Genomic DNA, 27,260 nt, shown 5'->3' with positions numbered 1-27,260 from the left:
ATAAAAGCCTATTGCTAACTACAGTATTACCTTTGGGCAGTAAAAGTGGCATTTCTATGTCTATTTCATCTATGGGATAGGCTAGTGATATTTTTGTCTGTTAATGGGCCCTATATTTGGGCAGTTCATGGGGCTATAGTTGGGGAATTTGGGTCAGTTCTTGGGGCTATAATTCTGGCTTTCGTTGGGGTATTTGGGGCTATAGCTGTGGAATGGGAGGAAGGTGAAGAGTGTCTAGTGCGCTATGGTAGAGCTCTCTTAGTGCTCTCAACAACTGCAGCCGACAAAACATCTGATTGAAGAGGTGAGGCAACGGCTCCTGTAGAGGGGGAAAGAGGGGATATAGTGAGAGACAGTTTGAAAAAGAGGGGGGAGGGGTTTTGTATGGACTGAACTTGGTGTGAACTAATCAGTTTAAATCAAAAATCATCTGTGCTGTCTATCAGTACACCATGTTTTCAGGCCTGGTATGGTCGGTCATAGGCCATTAACACAATGTGCCAAACATCAAGGGGCATCACACATGCAAACAGATATGTAATTCTGCATACTGCGAGACCACATGCTGTAATTAAACCTAACCTAAATTAACTACCCCCACCCTCAACACAGACAGACAATCATAGCGGAAAAATTAGGGAGTGCTCACCCCAAGGACGTGGACTCTGTTGCAATAGGAGCTAAAATCCTTACTGAGGGACACCAGGAACTTGCAGATCTGGGAGACACATTGCACACACATTAAACATACATTATATGAGCATTCATTTACCTACTGTTCAAGTCAAAAGTTTGGACACCTACTTATTCAAGGGTTTTTATTTTTAATGTTCTCGACATTGTAGAATAGTGAAGACATCAAAACTATGAAATAACACATGAAATCATGTAGTAACCAAAAATGGTGTTAAATCAAAATATATTTTATAATTCTTCAAAGTTGCCACCCTTTGCCTTGATGACAGCTTTGAACACTAGGCGTTCTTTCAATCAGCTTCACCTGGAATGCTTTTCCAACAGTCTTGAAGGAGTTCCCACATGTGCTGAGCACTTGTTGGCTGCTTTTCCTTCACTCTGCGGTCCAACTCATCCCAAACCATCTCAATTGGGTTAAGGTCGGGTGATTGTGGAGGCCAGGTCATCTGATGCAGCACTCCATCACTCTCCTTGGTCAAATAGCCCTTACACAGCCTGGAGGTGTTGGGTCATTGTCCTGTTGAAAAACAAATGACAGTCCCACTAAGCCCAAACCAGATGGGATGGCGTGTCGCTGCAGCATGCTGTGGTAGCCATGCTGGTTAAGTGTGCCTTGAATTCTAAATAAATCACTGACAGTGTCACCAGCAAAGCACCTCCACACTATCACACCTCCTCCTCCATGCTTCACGGTGGGAACCACACATGCGGAGATCATCTGTTCACCTACTCTGTTTCACAAAGACACGGCAGTAGGAAACAAATCTCAAATTTAGACTCAAACCAAAAGGACAGATTCCCACTGGTCTAATGTCCATTGCTCGTGTTTCTTGGCCCAAGCAAGTCTCTTCTTATTATTGGTGTCCTTTAGTAGTGGTTTCTTTGCAGCAATTTGACCATGAAGGCCTGATTCACACAGTCTCCTCTAAACAGTTAATGTTGAGATGTATCTGTTACTTGAACTCTGTGAAGCATTTATTTGGGCTGCAATTTCTGAGGCTGGTAACTCTAATGAACTTATCCGCTGCAACGGAGATAACTCTGGGTCTTCCTTTCCTGTGGCGGTCCTCATGAGAGCCAGTTTCATTATAGCACTTGATGGTTTTTGCGACTGCACTTAAAGAAACTTGCAAAGTTCTTGACATTATCCGGATTGACTGACCTTAATGTCTTAAAGTAATGATGGGCTGTCATTTCTCTTTGCTTATTTCAGCTGTTCTTGCAATAATATGGACTTGGTATTTTACCAAATAGGGCCATCTTCTGTATACCACCCCTACCTTGTCACAACACAACTGATTGGCTCAAACGCATTAAGGAAAGAAATTCCACAAATTAACAAGGCACACCTGTTAATTGAAATGCATTCCAGGTGACTACCTCATGAAGCTGGTTGAGAGAATGCCAAGAGTGTGCAAAGCTGTCATCAAGGCAAAGGGTGGCTACTTATAATATAAAATATATATTTGTTTAACACTTTTTTGGTTACTACATAAATACATGTGTTATTTCATAGTTTTGATGTCTTCACTATTATTCTACAATGTAGAAAACAGTAAAAAGAAAAACCCTGGAATTAGTAGGTGTGTCCAAACTGACAAACTTTTTCAAACTTCAAACTTTTTCAAATGCACTTATATATTATTTTAAATCTCACCTGTTCAGTCTTCAGGTTGACTCTGGCCCCTCCATCACACCCCAACGTCTGTCCTGTTTGGTCGAGAAGCTCCGAGAATGGAATGAGGTAATCGAACAGAAGAAGCCACTCCCCCTATGAAACAGGAAAAGACACCATGACTGTGGAGAATAGCAATCTCTGGAGGACCAGAGTACAAATGAAACACAGATATCTAGGCCCATATTCACAAAGCACCTCAGAGTAGAAGTGCTGGGAAGAATCCAGGATCAGGTCCTCCCCCATCCCACAGGTTTGTGGCACCTTAATTGGATAGAACGAGCTTGTGGTAATGACTGGAGCGGAATAAGTGGAATGGTATAAAATACATCAAACACATGGCTTCCATGGTTTCCAGGTGTTTGACGCCATTCCATTCGCTCTGTTCCGGCCATTTTTGTGAGCTGTCCTCCCCTCAGCAGCCTCCTGTGCCCCATCCATGTAATGACCTAAAAGGCAAAACTGATCCTTGATCAGCACAGGCTCTGTAATGTGTGCTGTGGAGCAGTCATTTAACCAATGATAGACCTACCTCTTCTTTTAGAGCTGAGAAGTCCAACTGGGAGCCCTCTGGGATTTCAGGGTAAAGTCCTGTAGGATGCAAATACGGAGGAACTGAACATGCAGCATGAGAAAGACAGAGTACAATGTAGGATGTACATGTTTGCTTGGTGTGGTCTGCACTAGTACGCATATACAATATGGCAGTGTAAAGGCGGCAGGTAGCCTAGCGATACAATTGTGTGGTTCAGATGGCTCAGTTTGTGGTTTGACTACAACATAACACATATGCACTACAGTATGTGGCCTAAGTGTTTGCTGGGTCACTTTGGATAATGGCACGTTCAAAACAACTGAGCTCAACCCATGACGTCAGTGATCTTCAGGTCTGAAAGTTGGAGCTCTAGAAAGAGGCCTGTGTTCCCTAGTTGGATGACCGTTCAAATACATTTTTCTCAGTTGGAGCCAATTTATTTCACAGTTCCCAGTTGTTTTGATTGCACTGAGGTCGGAAGTCTGAGATTTCCCAGTTGTTTCGAATGCGGCATTATCAAGTCAGTCACGTCTGCTAAAGGACATCATATCCATCATCATCATCCAGTTGCCTTGCGTGTCCCCTGTCTCACCTTTCCCCACACCTCGCTCGTAGCTGTCAAATAGGGTGTGCAGCCGAGCACAGTTGTACATGACGAAGACTCCGCCTCTGGGGCCCTTGGTGGACACGCTGCCTTCCCTCTGCACATCCAGAGTGACCTGTGTGTGAAAACAGCCATCAGTCTGCCAGTCAGCTCTGACTCAACACCAGCCAGACACAAACCCCCTGGAGAGCAAGGTAGGCCAGCACGCTACAGAGCTATACCAGTTCATATACAGTATGAAACCTTAGAAATAAGGTTAATGAAATCAAGAAACTTACTAAGATCAGATAACATTCATATATTAGCCATTTCTGAGACTCACTTAGATCATTCATTTGATGACACAGTAGTAGCAATACACGGATATAACATCTATAGATGAGACAGGAATACTTATGCGGAAGGTATCGATATACAGTGGGGAGAACAAGTATTTGATACACTGCCAATTTTGCAGGTTTTCCTACTTACAAAGCATGTAGAGGTCTGTAATTTGTATCATAGGTACACTTCAACTGTGAGAGACGGAATCTAAAAAAATTCCAGAAAATCACATTGTATGATTTTTAAGTAATTAATTTGCATTTTATTGCATGACATAAGTATTTGATACATCAGAAAAGCAGAACTTAATATATTTGGTACAGAAACCTTTGTTTGCAATTACAGAGATCATATGTTTCCTGTAGCTCTTGACCAGGTTTGCACACACTGCAGCAGGGATTTTGGCCCACTCCTCCATACAGACCTTCTCCAGATCCTTCAGGTTTCGGGGCTGTCGCTGGGCAATACGGACTTTCAGCTCCCTCCAAGGATTTCTAACATTTGGTAGAAATCCTTCCTTAAGTTCTAGACCTCAGGTGAATCTGGTGTGGTGTGGCTGTTGAACAAGTTGAGGAGACGAAAGGACTTGGTGTTACCTTCGATTGTAAACTGTCATGGTCAAAACATGTATACTGAACAAAAATATAAACGCAACATGTAAAGTGTTGGCCCTAAGTTTCATGAGCTGAAATAAAAAGGTAAACAGAATTTTCCATATGCACAAAAAGCTTTTCCGCCCGGGCAACGAAGGAGTGGCTTCGTAAGAAGCATTTCAAGGTCCTGGAGTGGCCTAGCCAGTCTCCAGATCTCAACCCCATAGAAAATCTTTGGAGGGAGTTGAAAGTCTGTGTTGCCCAGCAACAGCCCCAAAACATCACTGCTCTAGAGGATATCTGCATGGAGGAATGGGCCAAAATACCAGCAACAGTGTGTGAAAACCTTGTGAAGACTTACAGAAAACGTTTGACCTCTGTCATTGCCAAAAAAGGGTATATAACAAAGTATTGAGATAAACTTTTGTTATTGACCAAATACTTATTTTCCACCATAATTTGCAAATAAATTCATTAAAAATGTGATTTTCTGGATTTTTTTTCTCATTTTGTCTGTCATAGTTGAAGTGTACCTATGATGAAAATTACAGTCCTCGTCTTTTTAAGTGGGAGAACTTGCACAATTGGTGGCTGACTAAATACTTTTTTGCCCCACTGTAGGTTCCACTTTCAGAGGTACATCTTTTACAGTTAGGAGAAATGTCTGTTTTCATTCTATGGAGTCTCATTGGAGTGTAATAAAATTTGTACAGAAATGTGTAATTAGATTCTTTCATTTTTACATTAGTAGAGGAGCAGTATACCCTGCCGCAAACCTCCGCCCATAACTCATCACTGATAGTGAGACCAAGGTCCTTTTCCCAGATTATTTTCAAAGGAGTAAAGGAGGAGCCCCCTTTCTCAGAAAGGAGTCTATAGATATGAGATTTTGCCTTTAATGGATTGTGCTGAGCAAGAAGGGTTTCAGCTTCATTCACCTCCTCTTGGAAGTAAATGAGGAAATGACATCTAATTTAAAGATATTAAAAAATAAAAAAAAATGGATCTTGGCACATTGAATTCACTGCAGAGCTCTTGAAAGGATTTCAGTGTAGTGGTTTTCTGATGAAATAGGTCTGAAAAGGTCCTGATTCCTAAAGTATGCCAAAGATTAAAATTGGCATCCCTCAGGGCTTTTGGCAAGTCTGGGTTGCATACTATAGGTGAGTGAGAACATATTTGGGAGGAAATGCCCAGGTATTTCTTACAGTCCCTCCACGCTAGTAGGGTGCTGTAAATCACAAAGGTTTTGGCTATGTTGCCCACTTCACTAAAGTTATTAATGAATATAATTGAGCTTAGGGGCAGTGAACCACAGGAATGGGCTTCTATCTGAATCCACGTTGAGTCTTGTCTGTTTGTGATCCATGTTAGCATGTTGCGGATTTGGGCAGACCAGTAGTACAATTGAAGGGAGGGAAGGGCAAGACCGCCCTTAGATTCAGGTTTTGATAGAGTGGAGAAATTGATCCTAGGTTTTTATTGCTAACATGCTTTGATTAGTTGTTTTGAAAAAGGAAACTGGGAGATCGCATGGGAGCGTCTGAAATAAATAGTTCAATCTAGGGAAGACGTTCATACGAATGACATTCATTCTTCCTACTAAGCTAATTGGGAGGGAGATCCAGGTTTGGAGATCGTTCTTGATTCGATCCAGGAGTGGAAGATAATTTTCCTTGAAAAGGCAATTCAGATCTGGTGTTACGAAGATCCCAAGGTATTGAAACCCCTGTGACTTCCATTGGAACGGACATAGTGTCTTCATAGAGCTGGTGAGTGTAAGATTGAGAGGGCAAACAGTGGATTTGTTAAAATGTATCTTATATCCTGAAAACTTGCCATACTGAGCAATTGTGTCTAAAATGGGGGGGGATTTCTCAGGGTTGGATATGTAGAGCAAGACATCATCCGCATAGAGCGAAATCTTGTGCTGCAGGCCGCCTGCAGAAACACCCATAATACTTGGATTGCTCCTTATAAACTCTGCCAGAGGCTCCAGCCCCAACAAGTAGCACCCTCATCTTGTGCCCCGTCCCAAAGGGAATCTGTCAGAGTTCAGTCCGTTAGTAGTCACCATGGCATTTGGATGAGTATAGTGATTTGATCCATTTAATAAAGTTTGGGCCCATATTGAACTTTTCTAAGACTGAGAACAGAAAGCTCCACTCCATCCTGTCGAACTCCTTCTCAGCATCCAGTGAAGCCAGCAGGACAGGGGTCTTCTGTGTGTTTAGTTGATCAATAATATAAAAAAGACGGCAATGTTATCAGAAGAGTACCTGTCTCTAATAAATCCAGTTTGCTCCGCCTTTATTATTTTGGGAAGAAAAGTGTTTAGTCTTGACAAGCAATTTGGTAATTATTTTGTAGTCGAAATCAAACAAGCTTATGGGCCGGAAGGACGAGCAGGATAGAGGGTCCTTGTCTTTTTTGAGCAACACTGTAATGCGAGCTGTGTGCATAGAGTCTGGGAGAACTCCGTTTTTGCAAAAATCATCCAGCATTGGCATCAAAATAGGGCTAAGCTGGGGCCAAAAAGCTTTGTAGAACTCTGGGGAATCCATCTGGGCCTGGGGACTTACTAGGTGGCATGGAGGTAATTGCCTCCAGGATCTCCTCAGGAGTGAAGGGGGAGTTGAGATCTTCTTGGTCGGTCTCTGATAGTTTAGGTAGCGAGATTCCCTCTAGGAAGGAGTGGAGTTCTGAGAGAACATACGGAGGCAGAAGTATATAGTTTGCAGTAAAAATCATGAAAAGTTAAATTTATATTTTTTGGGTCATATGTGACCTCGTCCTCTGCTGTTCGGATAGCCATGATTGTACGCTCTGACTGCTTTAAAAAATATATATATATATATATTGGTATGCAAGCAATCTACTATGCCTATACTCATGGCATTTCTGTTTGGTAAATTATTTTTTTTATTATTTTATTTTTTTTATTTATTTTTTTAATCTGCCGAGTATAGTCCAAGTTCAGTTTGGCTTTGGCTGTTTTAAGTTGACTCCAGGAGGCACTGTCTGGGGATTGTTTATGTACTTTTTCACAGCGTTCCAGGTCCTTCTCAAGATCTAACCTGTGTGCTTCCATTGCTTTTTTCTTAGAGGAAGCATATGCAATCAGATGACCTCTTAGTGTGGCTTTGGCAGCATCCCACATTGTGGCTGGAGAAACAGGAGAATCTTTGTTGTCTTGTGTGTAGTTGTCTATCCATGTAGTTACCAACGTATGGAACACTTTGTTTGATAACATTATTTAAGATAGTAATTGGTTGCCCATACAGTGACCCAGTTATCAAAATATCTCCCCTCCGGATCAGATATGTTTTTGTCAATTATGAATGGAACATTCTTATGGATAAGTATGGCTGTACCTCTACTATTTGATTTGAAAGATGAGAAATACACCAGTCCCACCCGCGCTCTGCGAAGTTTGGCATCACAGAGGTGTGTCTCTTGTAATAGTGCAATGTCTGCTTTTTCCTTTTTTTTAGAGCACATAGTATCTTTTTCCCATTTTATTGAATGACCTAGACAATGGCAGTTCCATGTCAATAGATGTAAGGTACTAGTCAACGTCATCGAACAGTAATGGAACTCTAGTGCAAGTCATCTCTGGGTAAAGATGGATAATAGTTACAGCTGCGATCACATAAAATAAAAATAAATGGTGTACATAAAAGAACAATCTCTGAACACCCTAGCCGAGTTCCCAAACAACTCGACATATCCCATTGGATCTATTACCCCCACGCTCAGTCTCAATTCTGTGTTCCGAAAAAAAAAAACTTAGCAACGCACAACGTCTCCCCCTCCCCACCAAAGAAATGCCTCATCCTCTCAGCCCGCATTGAGTAAGTGACAACGTAGCCCCCGTCCAGACCACATTAAAAAAAACTCCCCCAAAGGACATAGGGCTAATCTTTTGGACCAAATAAAAACAGAAATGTTGGGGCAAATCCTTAAGAGGGATCTATAGGATAAGTTGTTTGTTTTTATTAAAAACGTAATAGCAGGCCATAGGCCATAGGCATAAAATTGACACATTGAGCCTCTCGTTAGGTCTGTAAGTGTGTCGTAATCGACAGCCTATAAATGGTGGAGGCCTGTGAAAATGAGAACTACAAATAACAATAATAAAAATAAAATAAAGTGAAATCAAAGTAGGCTGAAACGTTAGTAGGCCTAGGTTATGCTATAGAGCCTATCCCTCAGCTAAAATAATATAAATTAGACGGCTATAATGACATTTTAGGGGGGCGGTGGGTCTTTGGATGGCGGCTATATGTTGTCTTACCTCCATTAGTAATAACTGTAATCGCTTTTAGTCATTGGTCCATTTCTCAGTGATCAGGATTGTCCTTCAAAAAACTTTAGTCTTTTCGGGAGTTTTGAAGTGTCGCAGGGCTCCTTGGTGAAGAATCCTGAGCTCGTTTGGGTATTTGAATCCCCTAAAGATGCCTCGGTCAATGGAGTATTTCACCTCGTCAAACTCTCGGCGCTTTCGCCGTATTCCAGCTGACAGGTCCTGGTGTAAAGTGAGTTTTTTGCGTTTCCCACTGTAATGGTGTTGATTTTCGCCGCCTGTAGGACTCGTCGGTGAATCTCAGGAAACGTATGGTGAGTGGGCGCGGTGGTTGTCTGGCTGCTGGTGGGGGCCTCAGTGCTCGGTGAGCTCTCTCCAGTTCTATGGGCCTGTCGGTGGACAGGTGGAGCCACTTGGGAAGTTTGTCTTACAGGTAGCGGATCAGTGGCATGTTTCACTCTTCTTTTTCGCCCAGATTTAATAGAACACAATTATTCCTTCGCCCCCTGTTTTCTTTCCCAGATGCTCTATTTTCTTTTTAGCATATGTTATTGTTTCCATGGCGTCTGTCAGTGAGTTTTCCATGGATAGGATTCACTCCTATTCCTCATCCAGGCGCCCCGCGTTGATGGTTATCTTGTTGTTGATGTCAGGCAAAGCATTTTCCAGGGTTGTCACCTTGCCCCCTATCACACTGAGCTGAGAGTTAATGCCATCTAATTTGATGTTGAGTTCTGTACGTTGGGATCTCAGCTCAGAAAGGATGACTTCGACAGAGTGCGAGGTTGGCATTTGTTGGGCTTCGGGGGGGGGGGGTCCTCTTGCTCCTCGCTAATGACGCTAGCTTTTTCTGAAGCTAACTGCTTCTTGGAGGCTTTTTCTGCCGCTAATGCTCGAGTCCGGGTAAAAATGTCACCTGTAATATCGCCTTTTGTAGCCGCCATGACTTTTTGACTAAAGCTAAAAGGAGTTTTAACTTGAAGTGGAAGTAAGATTAAGAATAGGAAACTACTTGTGCGGAGCTCTTAGTTCATGCGGCCAACTCGTTCAAGGGTCATGTGATCCCCCACTTCTTGTTTTTATAAAAACATTCAATGTGTAGGAAATTCCAAATTGTTCGCATAGTCAACTTACACACAGCACTGACACACACTTACTCCACCAAACATGCCACCAGGGGTCTTTCACAGTCCCCAGGTACAGAACAAATGCAAGGAAACATACAGTATAATACAGAGCCATGAGTGCATAGAACTCCCATCTTATATTGTGCAAGTGAACAGCAAACCTGGTTTCAAAAAACAAATAAAGCAACACCTCACGGCACAATGCCTCTCCCCCATGTGACTTACTTGCTGTGCGTATGCAGTGGCGACCCGTCATTCAGGGCAATTACATTGAATTAATAAAGCCGCATACAAACCTGGTCTCTTTTTTGCTTTCTTGAGTAAGGCAGCTCCAAAATGCAGGTGTTCCAGCCTAGCTCAGGGCTTTCTGTGGTGGGGCTAGCCAGCAGAAAATGGAGCATTACGCCTGATTGTCTCAGTTTTCTATCACTCATGGCACAGTACATCATCCCCAATTTTAAGGTCCGAGATCGAAAATTTTAGCTCCTTGGGTTCTGCCATAGAGTTATATTAGAAGTGCCCATCCAAGAAGGCTCAAGGTCACTGGCCACAGATAGAATGACAACATATCACATTATATCTACTGTAGCTTTGATTGGACTGATCATGTCAACATCATACTTTCAAAATCTTAGCTAGCAAACTAGCAGTCGTAACCATGAATCAAGTCGACAAACAAATCCTTTTTGATCCTTGTCATATGAAGAGAAATTATAGAGAAAACATTATCGGTGCTCATCGGCCATTGGACATAAATATTACACAACAAGTTGGAAATAGCAAATTCAACAATGAGTGGTTTGGAAGGAATGAGTGGCTAACTGAGTTCAAGACAACTTGGAACTCGTGAAAAACAAGCTACGACTGGGAAGATACGTTTTGAACGGTCATCTTTCTCTTTGATGACAATATGCCCACAAAGGACCGCCGCGCCACATTCCTGTTCAAGCACATCACAACGTGAGTCCAAAAATGTCTTATGCAGCTTCATAAATGATATAGGATACCAGAGGGATATGTATACTGTAGCTAAAGTAATACTAAGAGAGTGTTGTGTAGTAAGCCGTTAGTAGCTCATGTGCCTCACACTAATAATTTGGTCAACTTTCACCAACGTGGTATTGTAAACCTATCGTTCGTGGCAGGTGTGTGCTTGTTTGCCTATAACCTGTTTTAGAGAAATGTAATCATTGAATATTGTAAGAGCTTTCATTGTCTGATTATATGTATGAACGGCCCATGATCTGAATTCTGTCGCTGTACATTTCAAAAGTGATGAACAAATAGTTATATTGACTACGTCCATCCTAGCTCGCTCATTAATGTCTTAATTGAAATTACGGATCGCCTCTTATTCACTTGCCGTCCCCTTGTGACATAGTTTGTACATCTCAATTGTCAGTAGAAACCACATTTGTTAAAGCAAGTCAGCCATATCAGCTATGTTTAAAAAAAAAAAAGGCAGTATATGAGGCTGAATGAACTGTAGCAGTGGTAAGGTGTTGGGACTGCTGTTGGGACTCTGCTGTTGGGACAGCTTTATGTAGGCCCTAACAGTTTGTGGGCATCGTTTGTCACCGTTATAGTGCTATTAATGTATTGGTTAGTGTTGGGTCATGTAGTGGCTTTGCTGGCATGCATCTACATGTTTTTTTTGTTTCCCCCACCAAGATTTACATGCTAAAATCACCACTGGGTGTGTGTATGTACTGACATGTATGTGTAACTGATAGATACATTTAAAAACTTGAACATGTAGTGTGTGTGTATGTAAATTGTTACATCTTTTGTCTGTAATGTATTTTTCATGATATGTCGGACCCCAGTAAGACTAGCTGTCTCCATTGGCGACGGCTAATGGGGATCCTAATAAATCTAATCAAAATACACACACATGATTATCGGTGTGTGCACGCGCGCATGCAGACTAGCTCCAAGAAGTGAGTCTCTCTCTCACACAGCTACTAAGACTCACCGGGCTCGTATGGACTGTTGAGAGCAGCTCAAACCTCACTGTGGCTGAGGTCATGACCTTGATGATGTCATCCCAAGTTTGGTCTGAAACAGTATTTGGAGTTGTAATAGAAGTGTTAAGTCCAAGGAGGGAGATCACATACCACAACAGTCCCTGATCATACACATGCTACAGAGTTCAGACAAATTGAGCAGACTCACCTTCGACTTGTTCTCCATACTTAATCTCTGAGGCCTCCTTCATCTGCACTCTTCTCAGTCTATAGGACAGGGTGAACAAGGAGCCAATGAGACAGACACACACACACACACGCAGTGGCTCAATGAGATCTGAATAGGCTACATTAGAGATCTGAATAGGCTACATTAGAGATCTGAATAGGCTACATTAGAGATCTGAATAGGCTACATTAGAGATCTGAATAGGCTACATTAGAGATCTGAATAGGCTACATTAGAGCAAACAGCAGAGCAAAGTGATAGCTACTGGGACTAAAGCTGAATCAAAATGATAAAAGAAGATGTTCTTACTGAAGGTACTGGGTAGCACTGAGGTGAGTTCCAGGTGTCTTCATTGGTCCACAAACAAGATGCCTCTAAGAAACAGATAAAGAAAAAGAGGGGGTGGGAAAAAAACGTTACTTTGAGCAATCAATTTAAGACAACATGAGATGTCGAGTTACAGCATGAATTTGGTAGAGACGAGGCCTTTTTATATAAACAAAAAAAGAAATATCCCTTTTTCAAGACCCTGTCTTTCAAAGATAATTTGTAAAAATCCAAATAACTTCACAGATCTTCATTGTAAAGGGTTTAAATACTGTTTCCCATGCTTGTTCAATGAACCATAAACAATTAATGAACATGCACCTGTGGAACGGTCGTTAAGAGCTTACAGACGGTAGGCAATTAAGGTCACAGTTATGAAAACTTAGGACACTAAAGAGGCCTTTCTACTGACTCTGAAAAACACCAAAAGAAAGATATGCAGGGTCACTGCTCATCTGCGTGAACGTGCCTTAGGCATGCTGCAAGGAGACATGAGGACTGCAGATGTGGCCAAATTGCAATGTCCGTACTGTGAGATGCCTAAGACAGCGGTACAGGGAGACAGGACGGACAGCTGATCGTCCTCGCAGTGGCAGACCACGTTTAACAACTGCACAGGATCGGTACATCCGAACATCACACCTGCGGGACAAGTACAGGATGGCAACGACTGAGGGCTTGTAGGCCTGCTGTAAGGCAGGTCCTCACCAGACATCACCGGCAACAACGTCGCCTATGGTCACAAACCCACCGTCACTGGACCAGACAGGACTGGCAAAAAGTACTCTTCACTGACGAGTCACGGTTTTGTCTCACCAGGGGTGATGGTCGGACTCTGGTTTATCGTCGAAGGAATGAGCGTTCCACCGAGGCCTGTACTCTGGAGCGGGATCGATTTGGAGGTGGAGGGTCCGTCATGGTCTGGGGCAGTGTTTCAGAGCATCATCGGACTGAGCTTGTTGTCATTGCAGGCAATCTCAACGCTGTGCGTTACAGGGAAGACATCCTCCTCTCTCATGTGGTACCCTTCCTGCAGGCTCATCCTGACATGACCCTCCAGCATGACAATGCCACCAGCCATACTGCTCGTTCTGTGCGTGATTTCCTGCAAGACTGGAATGTCAGTGTTCTGCCATGGCCAGCGAAGAGCCTGGATCTTAATCCCATTGAGCAAGTCTGGGACCTGTTGGATCGGAGGGTGAGGGCTGGGGCCATTCCCCCCAGAAATGTCAGGGAACTTGCAGGTGGCTTGGTGGAAAAGTGTGGTAACAAATCACAGCAAGAACTGGCAAATCTGGTGCAGTCCATGAGGAGGAGATGCACTGCAGTACTTAATGCAGCTGGTGGCCACACCAGATACTGACTGTTACTTTTGATTTGGACCCCCTTTGTTCAGGGACACATTATTCAATTTCTGTTAGTCACATGTCTGTGGAATTTGTTCAGTTTATGCCTCAGTTGTTGAAACTTATGTTCATTCAAATATTTACACGTTAAGTTTGCTGAAAATAAACACAGTTCACAGTGAGAGGACGTTTCTTTTTTTGCTGAGTTTATAACTCACCGGTAGAGATAGGATTCTGATTATTAGTTACGTAATCAGATCCTTTTATGACTAATGGACTAACGTAAGACATTACTTTCTAAAATTGGATAATATTATTACAGGTGCTTTAAGTAACAAGTGCGTTAATTTCAGAATCATATCTCTACTGGTGTATCAGTTTAAAAAGCCTCGTCTCTACTGAATTCAAGCTGAAACTAATTTTACTGTTAAATAAATTGATTGCACAAAGTGGCATAACTGAAAAGATGGGCCATATTATGTTCTGAAACGATGTTGTCACAGGAAGTAAATTCATAGTGGTTATGCCAGTCTAATGTTATTATCTATTTGACGGTTTATTTCATTTCAAGGCTGCAAGTAAACATGTATTGTAGACTATAGTCCAGGCCAGAGGTGTGACCAAGTCACTATCATTCGAGTCACAAGCAAGTCTCAAGGTCAAAGTCTCATGTCGAGTCCCAAGTAGAACCGGTCGAGTCAAGTCCAAGTTGTGCATTCTAAGCAAGTCAAGTCCAGTCCAGTCGTAACAAGTTGTCTGAAATAATTTATTGAGGCTACCAGACAGACCTTTTCATTAGGTAATAATACATTTTAACAATCAAGCAATTTTGACATACCAAAAGACCAGTAGACCTATGCTAGTAATTGTTACTTGATGCACCATTGCTGGTGAGCTTGCAAAGTAAATGGTTCATATTCTTCATCACCAAACAATTTTTGGAGCTACATACTCATTTATGGCAATCCTCTCTCCCTACAATTTGGCGTTTGCGCTGCACCCGGTCCTATAGCTGTACAGCAAATCAGCAATCTGTTTGCTTGCGCAGTGGTTTTCAAACTTTGACCCGTGACCTCCAAAAAGGAGTGGTTCAAAGCTTGCGACCCTGCGCACACACATGCAGTCCCTGTGCAAATGAAGCCTGTCATTACAGCCATAAACAGGGATGCATTTTCAAAATGCAAGATACAGAAATCAACTGCAAGTCATTCATGTTAGCAGTCAATATCAACCAGGGATATCATGTCACTTCTCTGGAGTCCAGAGCAAGCAGGATCATATGGCCTACCTCAGGGATGGGCAACTCCAGTCCTCGGTAGCCAGAGTGTTGTCACACTTTTCCCTATCCCTAGTAAACACAGCTGAATAAACTAATTGCATTCTAAACTGAAGATCATGAATAGTTGATTATTGGAGTCAGGTGTGTTAGCTGGGGCTGGGGAAAACGTGTGACACCAATCAAACCCCCGAGGACTGGAGTTGCCCGTCCCTAGCCCTACCTGTATGCAGCCTAGGTTGCAGGATTGGATGGAAAGCATGATCTGTCTCTGTAGCCTTTTTCTTCCTCACAAAATGTCCTAATTAATTTGCCAGAATATGTTACATCTTCATCCCATAAGGATTGAAGGTAGTGCAATGTTCCAGCTACCTTCAGACATATAACCAGTACCATCACTGAGGTATATAACCAACCCAAACTAGACCTTTCGGAAATATGAACATTATAAATGAAATCACCAGGTAGCCTACTGTTGTGGCAAAGATGCATCCGTAGCAGATTGTTAAGCACTAAGGTGAATTCAGAATAAGTGAGACACTTTTTGCATTAGCCCAACATGATACATTTCTGAAAGTTGTTTCCTAATCACACACAAAAAAATATGTTTAATATCATATTCACAGGAGGTATGACACACCCATCTGTACACTGAGTCAAAACCATATTTTCAGTTTGCATTTGGTAGACTGGGACAGCAGGTTAGATAAACGGGGACACCATTATTATAGTCCTAATTGTACCCCAATGAAAATGAAATTAAATTGTGTGATTTGGAAACATCTGAGGATTTCAGAAATGCATCATGTATTGGGATCATATGTTGGATAGATGTCTGAAGAGGTTACAGAATACTTAAATGCAAAAAGTGTCCCACTTTCTGAATTCCCTCAAATAACAGTGTTCATAACGGCACTACATTAACAAATTAAGAGGTCAGTATTTTCCCCAAGCGCTGTTTAGAGTCATTTTCAGCCGGGTATTTTAGTTTAGTTTTTTGATGGTACAGTGATTCCCTACACTATTCAGCGCTTGTTTTCTCACAAACTGAAATTGAGCAAATAGTGTAGAATTTTAGCAAACAGGAAATGACAGAGCAATTTCCACTAGATAACACAGCCACAAAGTCGGATTTCCGCTAGATAACACAGCCACAAAATCTGAACAGCTTTTTCCGTTTTACAACAGATGCTACTTAGCCGGGAGAAATCAATTGGAGAATATCACAGCCAATCACAACACTAAGGGTAAGTACTACTGTGAAACACTATCATTCCACTATTAATGTCAGATATATTAGACATTGTTTAAATTACAATGCAAAAATAAAATAAAAATCCTATGTGTAGCACCAGAAAAAAGTCTGCAGAGCCCCCTCCCGCTAGAATGAACAAATGCATCTTCTAGCAATCTATTGACAGGACTGGCACCTCTCAGTCACAAAGTGAGCAATGTACCGCCTCTCGATACCTGGGTGTGTGTGTGTGTGTGTGTCGTGTGAGCTGTAGTTGAAGTCTAATTTCTACACGGAGAACATTCATTTGCACGTCCCATATAATGTGTCTTTTTTATTCTGAAGCACAAATTAGATTTTTTGTAACAAGAATTTGGTGCAATGCCGTAGGCCTAGGTTAGTGACCAGATTGAATAAGCAAAAGGTATAATACAAATGTTTGGCTATATGTAGCCTATTAAAATATGTAGAAAAATATAGATCTTTCCCCATTCAGTTTCACACTGGCAGCCCCCAAAACCTCACTGCGCTAACTCACCCGACCTGTGTCGATTGACAATTTTCTGGTCCAATCAGAGGTCTGAGTTTGTGTTTCACTAGCTAATCAGTATTTTTGCAAGTGCGGTACTGGCTGCATTCGAAACATGTAAAATACACACCCTCTCCCCTCAGCCCTCAAATTAAGTGAATATCATGACTTATGATGAGTTGACACTTGCAGGGCAAGGGAATAATGAATTCATTTTAAAATGGACCGCCCTTGCCCGGAAATGTGTCACTCGTTCGCCCCACGGTTGTGTTTTCAGTCATCATGGAACCACCGGTAGCTGTTGAGTGTGCTTTATATGCGTTAGAGTCAATTATGATTGCATTTCATATATTGGATAGAAGACAACTCATTCGCAGACATCGAATGCTAACCATCTGACGATATCAGGTAAATCGAAAATGACAATGTAGAAGTGTGATGTCAGGGAAAGTTGTATGCACTAGCTAATGTTTCCAAAAGCTAACCAAACAAAAACATCATTACTTTCACGATACACGTTTGTGCTGTCATGTGCAGTATTAGCACAGTTTCTAACTTATTTACATTTGTTTTTACTTGTACTTGTATGTTGACTTCTCCATATTGATGTTGGTTTTACATTTTGGCTGACTTTTCTTAGCGAATGTACAATCGTCGCAAATTGAATTATGGGGCGTTACAGGCCCCGGAGTGAACAGGATTGTAAACTCACAAACTCTATCAAAAACGAGGGCTGAGGGGCTTAGGTTGCCAACTTCCTTTACTTGGCTAATCGTTTGGACCGTTGGCAAAGATGGCCCTGGCGATTCCCCCAAGGGCATAAGGTGAAGTTAAGAGGAGGAGGGTGTGTCTTTTATGTGTTTGAAACGCAGCCATTGTCTCGGGCTGAGTGGAGAATAATCCACTTAGATTCTGTGCCACAAAATGAGTGACTAAACGTTAAAAAACCTGGCCAAATACTTTCAAGTCATCAGTCTCAAGTCAAAGTCGAGTCCCGAGTTTTAGGCTCCAAATCAAGTCTCAGGTTTTAAAAAAGTATATCAACTCGAGTCAGACTCCAGTCCAAGTCATGTGACTTGAGTCCACACCTCTGGTACAGGCTCTCTCGGAAAGGTTTGAAAATAAATCTGTCACAAGTGTTGGTGTTTTAAAAGTATACAAGCTGTTGTCACAGTGAGGCCTGATCACACTTTGAATCATTCCAAGAAGAATGAAAATAACTCCAAATTTAGAGGTGGCCTTGTTCTGTCTGACAATATTTTTATACATTGTCAAATTGTGAATGAAGAGACTGATGAACAGCATGGAATTGACAGAGGCAGGGAAAACACTCTTATTTTGTATTTTTACCAAAATGCGACTTTGAGAATCCTCCCACAGTCACATGCAAGTAAGACATTTTGATTTCTATATATGATTACAAAGAGCAGATACTGAGCTTTTCAAAACCCTTACATTTGCTAAACAACAAAAAACTAAATGCTCTTTCAAAATATCACTTCTTCTTGGGATAACCGCAAGTCCATCCATTTCTCAAGTGAGCATTCGCAAGACAAAAGTATATTCTATTTCGATTGTATTCCATTATATTCTTACTATATACACAGTATACTGAGTGTACAAAACATTAAGAACACTTTCCTAATATTCAGTTGCACCCCCGCTTTTATCCTCAGACGAGTCCATTTTCCGGGGCATGGACTCAACAAGGTGTCGAAAGCATTCCACACAGATGCAGGCCCATGTTGACCAATGTTTTTCACTGTTGTATCAAGTTAGCTGGATGTCCTTTGGGTGGTGGACCAGTCTTAATATACACGGGAAATCGTTGAGCGTGAAAAATCCAGCAGCGTTGAAATTGTTGATACAAACTGGTGCGCCTGGCACCTACTACCTTCCCCCGTTTCAAAGGCACTTAAATATTTTGTCTTGCCCATTCACCCTCTGAATGGCACACAGACAATCTATGTCTCAATTATCTCAAGGCCTAGAAATCCTTCTTTACCTGGCTCCTCCCCTTAATCTACACTGATTGGTATTCATCACGGCTACTCCAGTGTTAAATCATTAAAATGCTTTGATGTCTGTCCTATCATTAGTATTGTATCCTCTGCATTATTAAATCGGTGACCAACATACCTTGTTGGCAAGTGGGATTTGATGGTGTTTGTAATATAAGGAGTAACATAACACATTACTTTGCACAGAAAGTAGTATTGTAATATGACACGTTATGTTGATTGAAAGTTACGAGCAATACGTCATATTTTACAAGTAACGAATCCCAACACTGATCATATGTGGTTGCAGCAAGGATAGGTTTATAAACTGATTTTGGATCAAAATCAGAGTAAAGTTTGAGCAACATAAACCAATTTCTTTTTCATTTACAAAAATTGGTGCACCTCTACTGGTTAGTCTGGGGAGGTACAGTTTGTCATTATGTGGTAGTTTAATGCGTTGTTGTGTCAAACAAACCCGTGTCACTGTTGCACCACTTGCTCTCCACAGCATTGCTATCTGCTGCTGACGGAACTCATACTGACAGGAAGTGACATGTACTGCGGTTGCCGTGGATACCTTGGTCAATAAGAGATGTGATAAACATGAGACCCTATACTGTTTAGTATTGTATGAACATACACAACATAGCAGCTATAGTAGTACTTGATGTTTAAAGTTTGGGGAGGAGAAAAATGTTACTCACAGTGCAGCCTGCAGTAGCCCTGTCCAGTTGGGCCAGATGAGACACACTGTCCCTTTGCACTGAGGACAAATCAACAGGATTATGGGTTACAGACTGCTCCTATAGACTGTTAATCTCTGTAGATTTTACTTATCTAAACTACATTAAAGTAAGTTTCATATCTAAAGGTGACCTATAGGCCTAGCTCCCTGTGAAAGAAATCAATTTCATTGAGCAATTTGACCCTACATAGTGCATTCGGAAAGTATACCCTTTCTCCACATTTTGTTACGTTACAGCCCTATTCTAAAATTGATTGAATTGTTTTTCCCCCCTCATCAATCTACAAACAATACCCCATAATCCAAAGTGAAAACAGGTTTGTAGAAATCTTTGCAAATGTATTAAATTAAAAACAAATACCTTATTTACGTTCAGACCCTTTGCTATGAGACTCAACATTGAGCTCAGGTGCATCCTGTTTCCATTGATCATCCTTGAGATGTTTCTACAACTTGATTGGAGTCCACCTGTGGTAAATTCAATTGATTGTACATGATTTGGAAAGACAACACCTGTCTATATAAGGTCCCACAGTTAACAGTGGATGTCCGTAGAGCACCGAGACAGGATTGTGTCGAAGCACAGATCTGGGGAAGGGTACAAAAAATGTCTGCAGCATTGAAGGTCCCCAAGAACACAGTAGCCTTCATAATTCTTAAATGGAAGATGTTTGGAACCACGAAGACTCTTCCTAGAGCTGGCCGCCCAGCCAAACTGAGCAATCAGGGGAGAAGGGCCTTAGTCAGGGAAGTGACCAAGAACCTGATCGACACTCTGACAGACCAGAGTTCCTCTGTGGAGATGGGAGAACCTTCCAGAAGGACAACCATCTCTGCAGCACTCCACCAATCATACCTTTATGGTAGAGTGGCCAGACAGAAGCCACTCCTCAGTAAAAGGCACATGACAGCCTGCTTGGAGTTTGTCAAAAGGCACCTAAAGGACTCTCAGACCATGAGAAACAAGATTCTCTGGTCTGATGAAACCAAGATTGAACTCTTTGGCCTTCTAAGCATCACATCTGGAGGAAACCTGGCACCATCCCTATGGTGAAGCATGGTGGTGGCAGCATCATTTTGTGGGGATGTTTTTCAGCGGCAGGGACTGGGAGACTAGTCAGGATCAAAGGAAAGATGTACAGAGAGATCCTTGATGAAAACCTGCTTCAGAGCACTCAGGACCTCAGACTAGGGTGAAGTATCACCTTTCAACAGGACAACGACCCAAAGCACACAGCCAACACAACGCGGAAGTGGCTTCGGGACAAGTCTGTGAATGTCCTTGAGTGGCACAGCCAGAGCCCGGACTTGAACCCGATCAAACATCTCTGGAGACCTGAAAATAGCTAGAGAAGAATGAGAGAAACTCCCCAAATACAGGTGTGCCAAGCTTGAAGACTTGAGGCTGTAATAGCTGCTTCAACAAAGTACTGAGTAAAGGGTCTGAATACTTATGTAAATGTGATATTTACATATTTACATATATTTCCGATATTTTTAATACATTTGCAAAAATAATAAATTAAACTGTTTTTGCTTTATAGTGATGAGGTATTGTGTCTAGATTGATGAGGGGGGAAAACGATTTAATCATCCTTAGAATAAATCTAATGTAACAAAATGTGGAAAAAGTTAAGGGGTCTGAATACTTTCCCAATGCACTGTATGGGTTATTCATATGTTAAGACATTTACAACCAATCCCCAGGTCAAAAGGTCAATGTTGTTTGTCTTACCTGTACAGGTGCCCAGGCTGAGGTCATACCCTGGCAGCTGCTCCTCCTGAAACACCCTCTTCAAGTTCACCCTGAGCATCTCCTCTTTATCTCCATCCATATTCTTTCCTTCACTCTCTCTTCTTCCTCCATCTGTCTCCTCTCTTTCTCTGTAAGGGGAATTCTGTAAAGCCTCCAAAATGTTCTCCTCCCTCTCGTCATTGGTCCAGCTGATGGGCACTGTGGGCCAATCGATGCCAAGCAATCGGAGGAAGACAATGATGTCACTTTCCTCTGGAAGCACAGGGCAGCAGGACACAATAAACCTGAGAAAAACAGTGACGCCACTGACATATGATATAGTGGTAAAGCAACACCCTATATCTACGCAGTCTATCACATATTTATGTGCACTTAACATACAACTCAGCAGATACATACAGTACCAGTCAAACGTTTGGACACATCTAATCATTCAAGGGTTTTTCTTTATTTATTACTATTTTCTACATTGTAGAATAATAGTGAAGACATCAAAACTATGAAATAACACATATGGAATCATGTAGTTATCAAAAAAAGTGTTAAATCAAAATATATTTTATATGGGAGATTCTTCAAAGTTGCCACCCTTTGCCTTGATGACAGCTTTGCACACTTAGTATTCTCTCAACCAGCTTCACCTGGAATGTTTTTCCAAGTCTTGAAGGAGTTCCCACATATGCTGAGCACTTGTTGGCTGCTTTTACTTCACTCTGCGGTCTGACTCATCCCAAACCATCTCAATTTGGTTGAGGTCGGGAGAATGTGGAGGCCAAGTCATTTGATGCAGCACTCCATCACTCTCCTTCTTGGTCAAATAGCCCTTACACAGCCTGGAGGTGTGTTTTGGGTCATTGTCCTGTTGAAAAACTAATGATAGTCCCACTAAGCCCAAACCTGATGGGAAGGCGTATCGCTGCAGAATGCGGTGGTAGCCATGCTGGTTAAGTGTGCCTTGAATTCTAAATAAATCACTGCCAGTGTCACCAGCAAAGCACACACACACCATCACACCTCCTCCTCCATGCTTTACAGTGGGAAATACACATGTGGAGATCATCCGTTCACCCACACCGTGTCTCACAAAGACACGGCGGTTCTAACCAAAAATCTCCAAGTTGGACTCCAGAACAAAGGACAAATTTCCACTGGTCTAATGTCCATTGCTCGTTTCTCATGGCCCAAGCAAGTCTCTTCTTCTAATTGGTGTCCTTAGTGGTTTCTTTGCAGCAATTCGACCATGAAGGCCTGATTCACAGTCTCCTCTGAACAGTTGATGTTGAGATGTGTCTGTTACTTCAGCTCTGTGAAGCATTTATTTGGGCTGCAATTTCTGAGGCTGGTAACTCTAATGAACTCGTCCTCTGCAGCAGAGGCAACTCTGGGTATTCCATTCCTGTGGCGGTCCTCATGAGAGCCAGTTTTATCACAGAGCTTGATGTTTTTTGCGACTGCACTTGAAAGTTTCTTCAAAGTACTTGACATTTTCTAGATTGACTGATCTTAAAGTAATGGACTGTTGTTTCTCTTTAATTATTTGAGCTGTTCTTGCCATAGTATGGACTTTGTCTTTTACCAAATAGGGCCATCTTCTGTATACCACCTCTACCTTGTCACAACATTACTGATTGGCTGAAACGCATTAAGGAAAGAAAATCCACAAATTAACAAGGCACACCTGTTAATTGAAATGCATTCCAGATGACTACCTCATGAAGCTGGTTGAGAGAATGCCAAGAGTGTGCAAAGCTGTCATCAAGACAAAGGGTGGCTATTTGAAGAATCTCAAATATATTTAGATTTGTTTAACACGTTTCTGGTTACTACATGATTCCATATGTGTTATTTCATAGTTTTGATGTCTTCACTATTATTCTACTATGTAGAAAATTGTAAAAATAAAGAAAAAAAACCTTGAAGTAGTAGGTTTTCTAAAACTTTTCATCGGTAGTGTAGGCGTGTCCAAATGTGACATTATGGCAGAATAGTAATCTCCTTACTCACCCGTCTCCTCAGTAGCGCCCCTAAGTGGTCAGTCAGCAGCACAGTGCGTAGTTGCCCCAGCGTGAGGGTGTCAGGGGAGGGTAAATTTGGTTTGGGGTGCAGGGCGGGGCAGTTGAGCATCACACACCCCTGTCTCTGGCAAGGAGGCTTCAGGTATACCGACGCGTCACTCAGGACCTTCTGAAACGCAGCAGTCCGGTCGACCCGCACCCTCAGCCCCTCTCCCATGAGTTCCCCCCCAGCCACAGGGAGAACCCCTGTCCCTCTCAGGGACTGCACTCTAACCATTACTGCTGGGGGAACCTACACACAAACACATCGCACTTACAGTTGAAGTCTGAAATGTACATACACCTTAGCCAAATACATTTAAACTCCGTTTTTCACAATTCCTGACATTTCATCTGAGTAAAAATTCCCTGTCTTAGGTCAGTTAGGATCACCACTTTATTTTAAGAAGGTGAAATGTCAGAATAATAGTAGAGAGAATGATTTATTTCAGCTTTTATTTCTTTCATCACACTCCCAGTGGGTCAGAAGTTTACATACACTCAATAAGTATTTGGTAGCATTGCCTTTTAAATTGTTTAACTTTGGTCAAACGTTTTGGGTAGCCTTCCACAAGCTTCCCAGAATAAGTTGGGTGAATTTTGGCCCATTCCTCATGATAGAGCTGGTGTAACTGAGTAAGGTTTGTAGGCCTCCTTGCGCGCACACACACTTTTTCAGTTCTGTCCACAAATTTTCTACAGGATTGAGGTCAGGGCTTTGTGATGGCCACTCCAATACCTTGACTTTGTTGTCCTTAAGCCAGTTTGCCACAACTTTGGAAGTATGCTTGGGGTCATTGTCCATTTGGAAGACCCATTTGCGACCAAGCTTTAACTTCCTGACTGATGTCTTGAGATGTTGCTTCAATATATCCACATAATTTTCCTCCTCATGATGCATCTATTTTGTGAAGTGCACCAGTCCCTCCTGCAGCAAAGCACCCCCACAACATGATGCTGCCACCCCCGTGCTTCACGGTTGGGATGGTGTTCTTCGGCTTGCAACCCTCCCCCTTTTTCCTCCAAACATAATGGTCATTATGGCCAAACAGTTCTATTTTTGTTTCATCAGACCAGAGGCCATTTCTCCAAAAAGTACAATCTTTGTCCCCATGTGCAGTTGCAAACCGTAGTCTGGCTTTTTTATGGCGGTTTTGGAGCAGTGGCTTCTTCCTTGCTGAGCGGCCTTTCAGGTTATGTCGATATAGGACTCGTTTTACTGTGGATATAGATACTTTTGTACCCATTTCCGCCAGCATCTTCACATGGTCCTTTGCTGTTGTTTTGGGATTGATTTGCACTTTTCGCACCAAAGTATGTTCATCTCTAGGAGACAGAACGCGTCTCCTTCCTGAGCGGTATGACGGCTGCGTGGTCCCATGGTGTTTATACTTGCATACTATTTTTTGTACAGATGAACGTGGTACCTTCAGGCATTTGGAAATTGCTCCCAAGGATGAACCAGACTTGTGGACGTCTACAGTTTGTTTTCTGAGGTCTTGGCTGATTTCTTTTGATTTTCCCATGATGTCAAGCACAGAGGCACTGAGTTTGAAGATAGGCCTTGAAATACATCCACTGGTACACCACTAATTGACTCAAATTATGTCAATTAGCCTATCAGAAGCTTCTAAAGCCATGACATCATTTTCTGGAATTTTCCAAGCTGTTTAAAGGCACAGTCAACTTAGTGTATGTAAACTTCTGACCCACTGGAATTGTGACAGATTAATTCACTTATAATTCACTGAGTCTGTAACCATTGTTGGAAAAATGACTTGTGTCATGCACAAAGTAGATGTCCTAACCGACTTGCCAAAACTATAGTTTGTTAACAAGAAATCGGTGGAGTGGTTGAGAAACGAGTTTTAATGACTCCAACCTAAGTGTATGTAAACTTCCGACTTCAACTGTACATGCTGTCCATGGATAGCAGACAATTTTCTAGTGTGCAAAGACATGCACTATCAATCACACAGTCAAAAACTATTGCAGTAGTAGCCTTCTGCCTGTAGTGGTATAGGCTTAATTTGCCTCCTGCATGCAAAGACATATGCACTATCAATCACACAGTCAAAAACTATTGCAGTAATAGCCTTCTGCCTGTAGTGGTGTAGGCTTAACTTGCCTCCTGCAGGACTGTGTGGTGTTGTATTGACCGATGCCATGTAAAAACGAGACCCATGCCATGTAGAAACACGGTGGCACATTTTGCTGTGTGACCCACATTGTATTTGCCAGTCAGGGGTTAATAATACTTGCCGCAATGTTTAAATGTTATGTCGATGATGGCAATGCCAAAAGTCTCAAATATGAAAATGTATGAATTCAATATCGTTCACAATCATCAAGTGGAAGTTGATAACAGTTTGGGGTACAATTTGCCTCCACATATCTCTCGAGAGTTCAACCTGTCAAAGAGAAAAGCGCGTGCTGTCAACTCATACATTACAACCAGTGCACCAACTGCAAAACAATTCTAAGGCAAAATACAATGGGGTTATACGAGAATTAAATAAGAAGGAAGCTAACGTTAGTTAGCTAACTGTTAATCTAACGTTAACAGACCGACCTGTCCGTCTGCATAAAGCGTATTCAGCACCGTGGTGGGTGACAAGAAGTCCCTGTTTCGGAGATTCTTAGCGCTGCTTTCTTTGAACCAAAGCTTCTCCGGCTCACTCGAGATTCTGTCCCCGCTACCCAGACCATTTGCATCAGAAACATTTTCAGGCTCTCCCCGTAGTGCGGAGCCCAGAGCTTGGACGGTATGGGTGATCCGAAATGGCGTCTTCTCAATGTTCTCCATCACTAACTCACTACCTGGTCATCACTTCAGCTGAGCTATACGGTATCGTAGTAATTTCTAGTTTTTCAAATAAAAACATGCGTTCACTTGATCCAGTTAGTCTATCGATGTCGTATTGGCTGTAAATGACTGCATAATAATCACAATGCGGAACTGTAGAGTGCAAATGTTGTTTCCCGAATCCCGTTTATTTGTGAAGTACTGCAAAAGCGCGAGTTTAGGGCCATGTTATGTGTGGCATGGTTGCCTGTTCAGCACAATGTATGAAACTTAAATTAACTTTCTGCAAACATTAAGTGGTAGACATGTCGTAGATGTTAGAATGACAGTTTATTATATGGCTTCTCCTACTTTTTCAATAATGTCATGGTCTCTGGATTAATTCAGATCAGTGGCGACCTGTCATTCAGGGCAAGTGGTGCAGAGGCCCACCTGTTTAACTATAAAATAATAATTTTTATTTTGTTTGTTTTTTTGTTGCATGTTTTGCATGTTATTTTGGCATTAATACGTCAAATATCAGTTTTCAAACAATGTAAAAAATAATGATTAAGTTAATAAAGCTGCATACAAACATGATCTCTTTTTTTGCTTTCTTGAGTAAGGCAGCTCCAAGATGCAGGTTTTTCGGCCTAGCCCAGTAGAAAATACAGAGCTATGGGTTGGTAATGTTCTCTAGTTGCGCCTTGATTGGCTCAGTGTTCTGTCACTCATGGGGACACTATGTCAGAACAAAATCTACAAGGAGCGCTAGGAAGTTCAAGCCCCCTTGGATGCTGCCATATATTTACATTAGAAGTGCCCATCCAAGAAGGCTTAAGGTCATTGGCCACAGATAAAATGTCAAATCACGTTATAGCTACCATAGTTTTGATTGGACTGATCATGTCAACATCATACTTTCCAAATCTTAGCTAGCAACATATACAAACTGTCATCATCATGAATCACGTCAAAAAATATACTGGCAAATCCTTTTCAATCCTTGTCATATGAAGATAAATTATAGGTAAAACGTATCTGTGCTCATTCATTGGACATAAACATTACACAAGAAGTTGGAAATCGCAAATTCAACAATGAGTGGTTTGGAAGGAATCAGTGGCTAAATGCAAGCTTGCAAAGCAA

At 41.9% G+C, this 27,260-nt stretch overlaps 1 protein-coding gene across 1 annotated transcript; it reads right to left on the bottom strand.

Moving 5' to 3' along the window:
- Window positions 1-31: 31 nt before the first annotated feature.
- Window positions 32-26,347, bottom strand: LOC139542710 (DALR anticodon-binding domain-containing protein 3-like). The gene is made up of 13 exons (XM_071348478.1): window positions 25,899-26,347; window positions 23,276-23,579; window positions 21,252-21,557; window positions 19,476-19,534; window positions 19,247-19,348; window positions 12,366-12,430; window positions 12,036-12,094; window positions 11,836-11,918; window positions 3,499-3,625; window positions 2,904-2,962; window positions 2,354-2,467; window positions 650-718; window positions 32-319 (listed from the first exon to the last, which is right to left on the bottom strand). The coding sequence occupies exons 1-13, from the start codon at window positions 26,130-26,132 to the stop codon at window positions 200-202; spliced, it is 1,701 nt and encodes a 566-aa protein (XP_071204579.1). The 5' UTR covers window positions 26,133-26,347; the 3' UTR covers window positions 32-199.
- Between the last annotated feature and the right edge of the window lie 913 nt (window positions 26,348-27,260).

The sequence above is a fragment of the Salvelinus alpinus genome, chromosome 17 (assembly GCF_045679555.1).
Source record: "Salvelinus alpinus chromosome 17, SLU_Salpinus.1, whole genome shotgun sequence".
In the NCBI taxonomy this organism is placed as follows: domain Eukaryota; kingdom Metazoa; phylum Chordata; class Actinopteri; order Salmoniformes; family Salmonidae; genus Salvelinus; species Salvelinus alpinus.
Note: the sequence above shows the minus strand (reverse complement) of the source record. Positions and strands in the feature narration are given on the sequence as shown.

Excerpts from the sequence above, each read along its gene's own strand:
- LOC139542710 (XM_071348478.1), bottom strand. The coding sequence starts at position 26,132 with ATGGAGAACATTGAGAAGACGCCATTTCGGATCACCCATACCGTCCAA. Across the intron at positions 2,963-3,498 it reads CGAGCGAGGTGTGGGGAAAG|GACTTTACCCTGAAATCCCA; the intron begins GTGAGACAGGGG and ends TGCATCCTACAG. Across the intron at positions 2,468-2,903 it reads TCTCAGCTCTAAAAGAAGAG|GGGGAGTGGCTTCTTCTGTT; the intron begins GTAGGTCTATCA and ends CCTGTTTCATAG.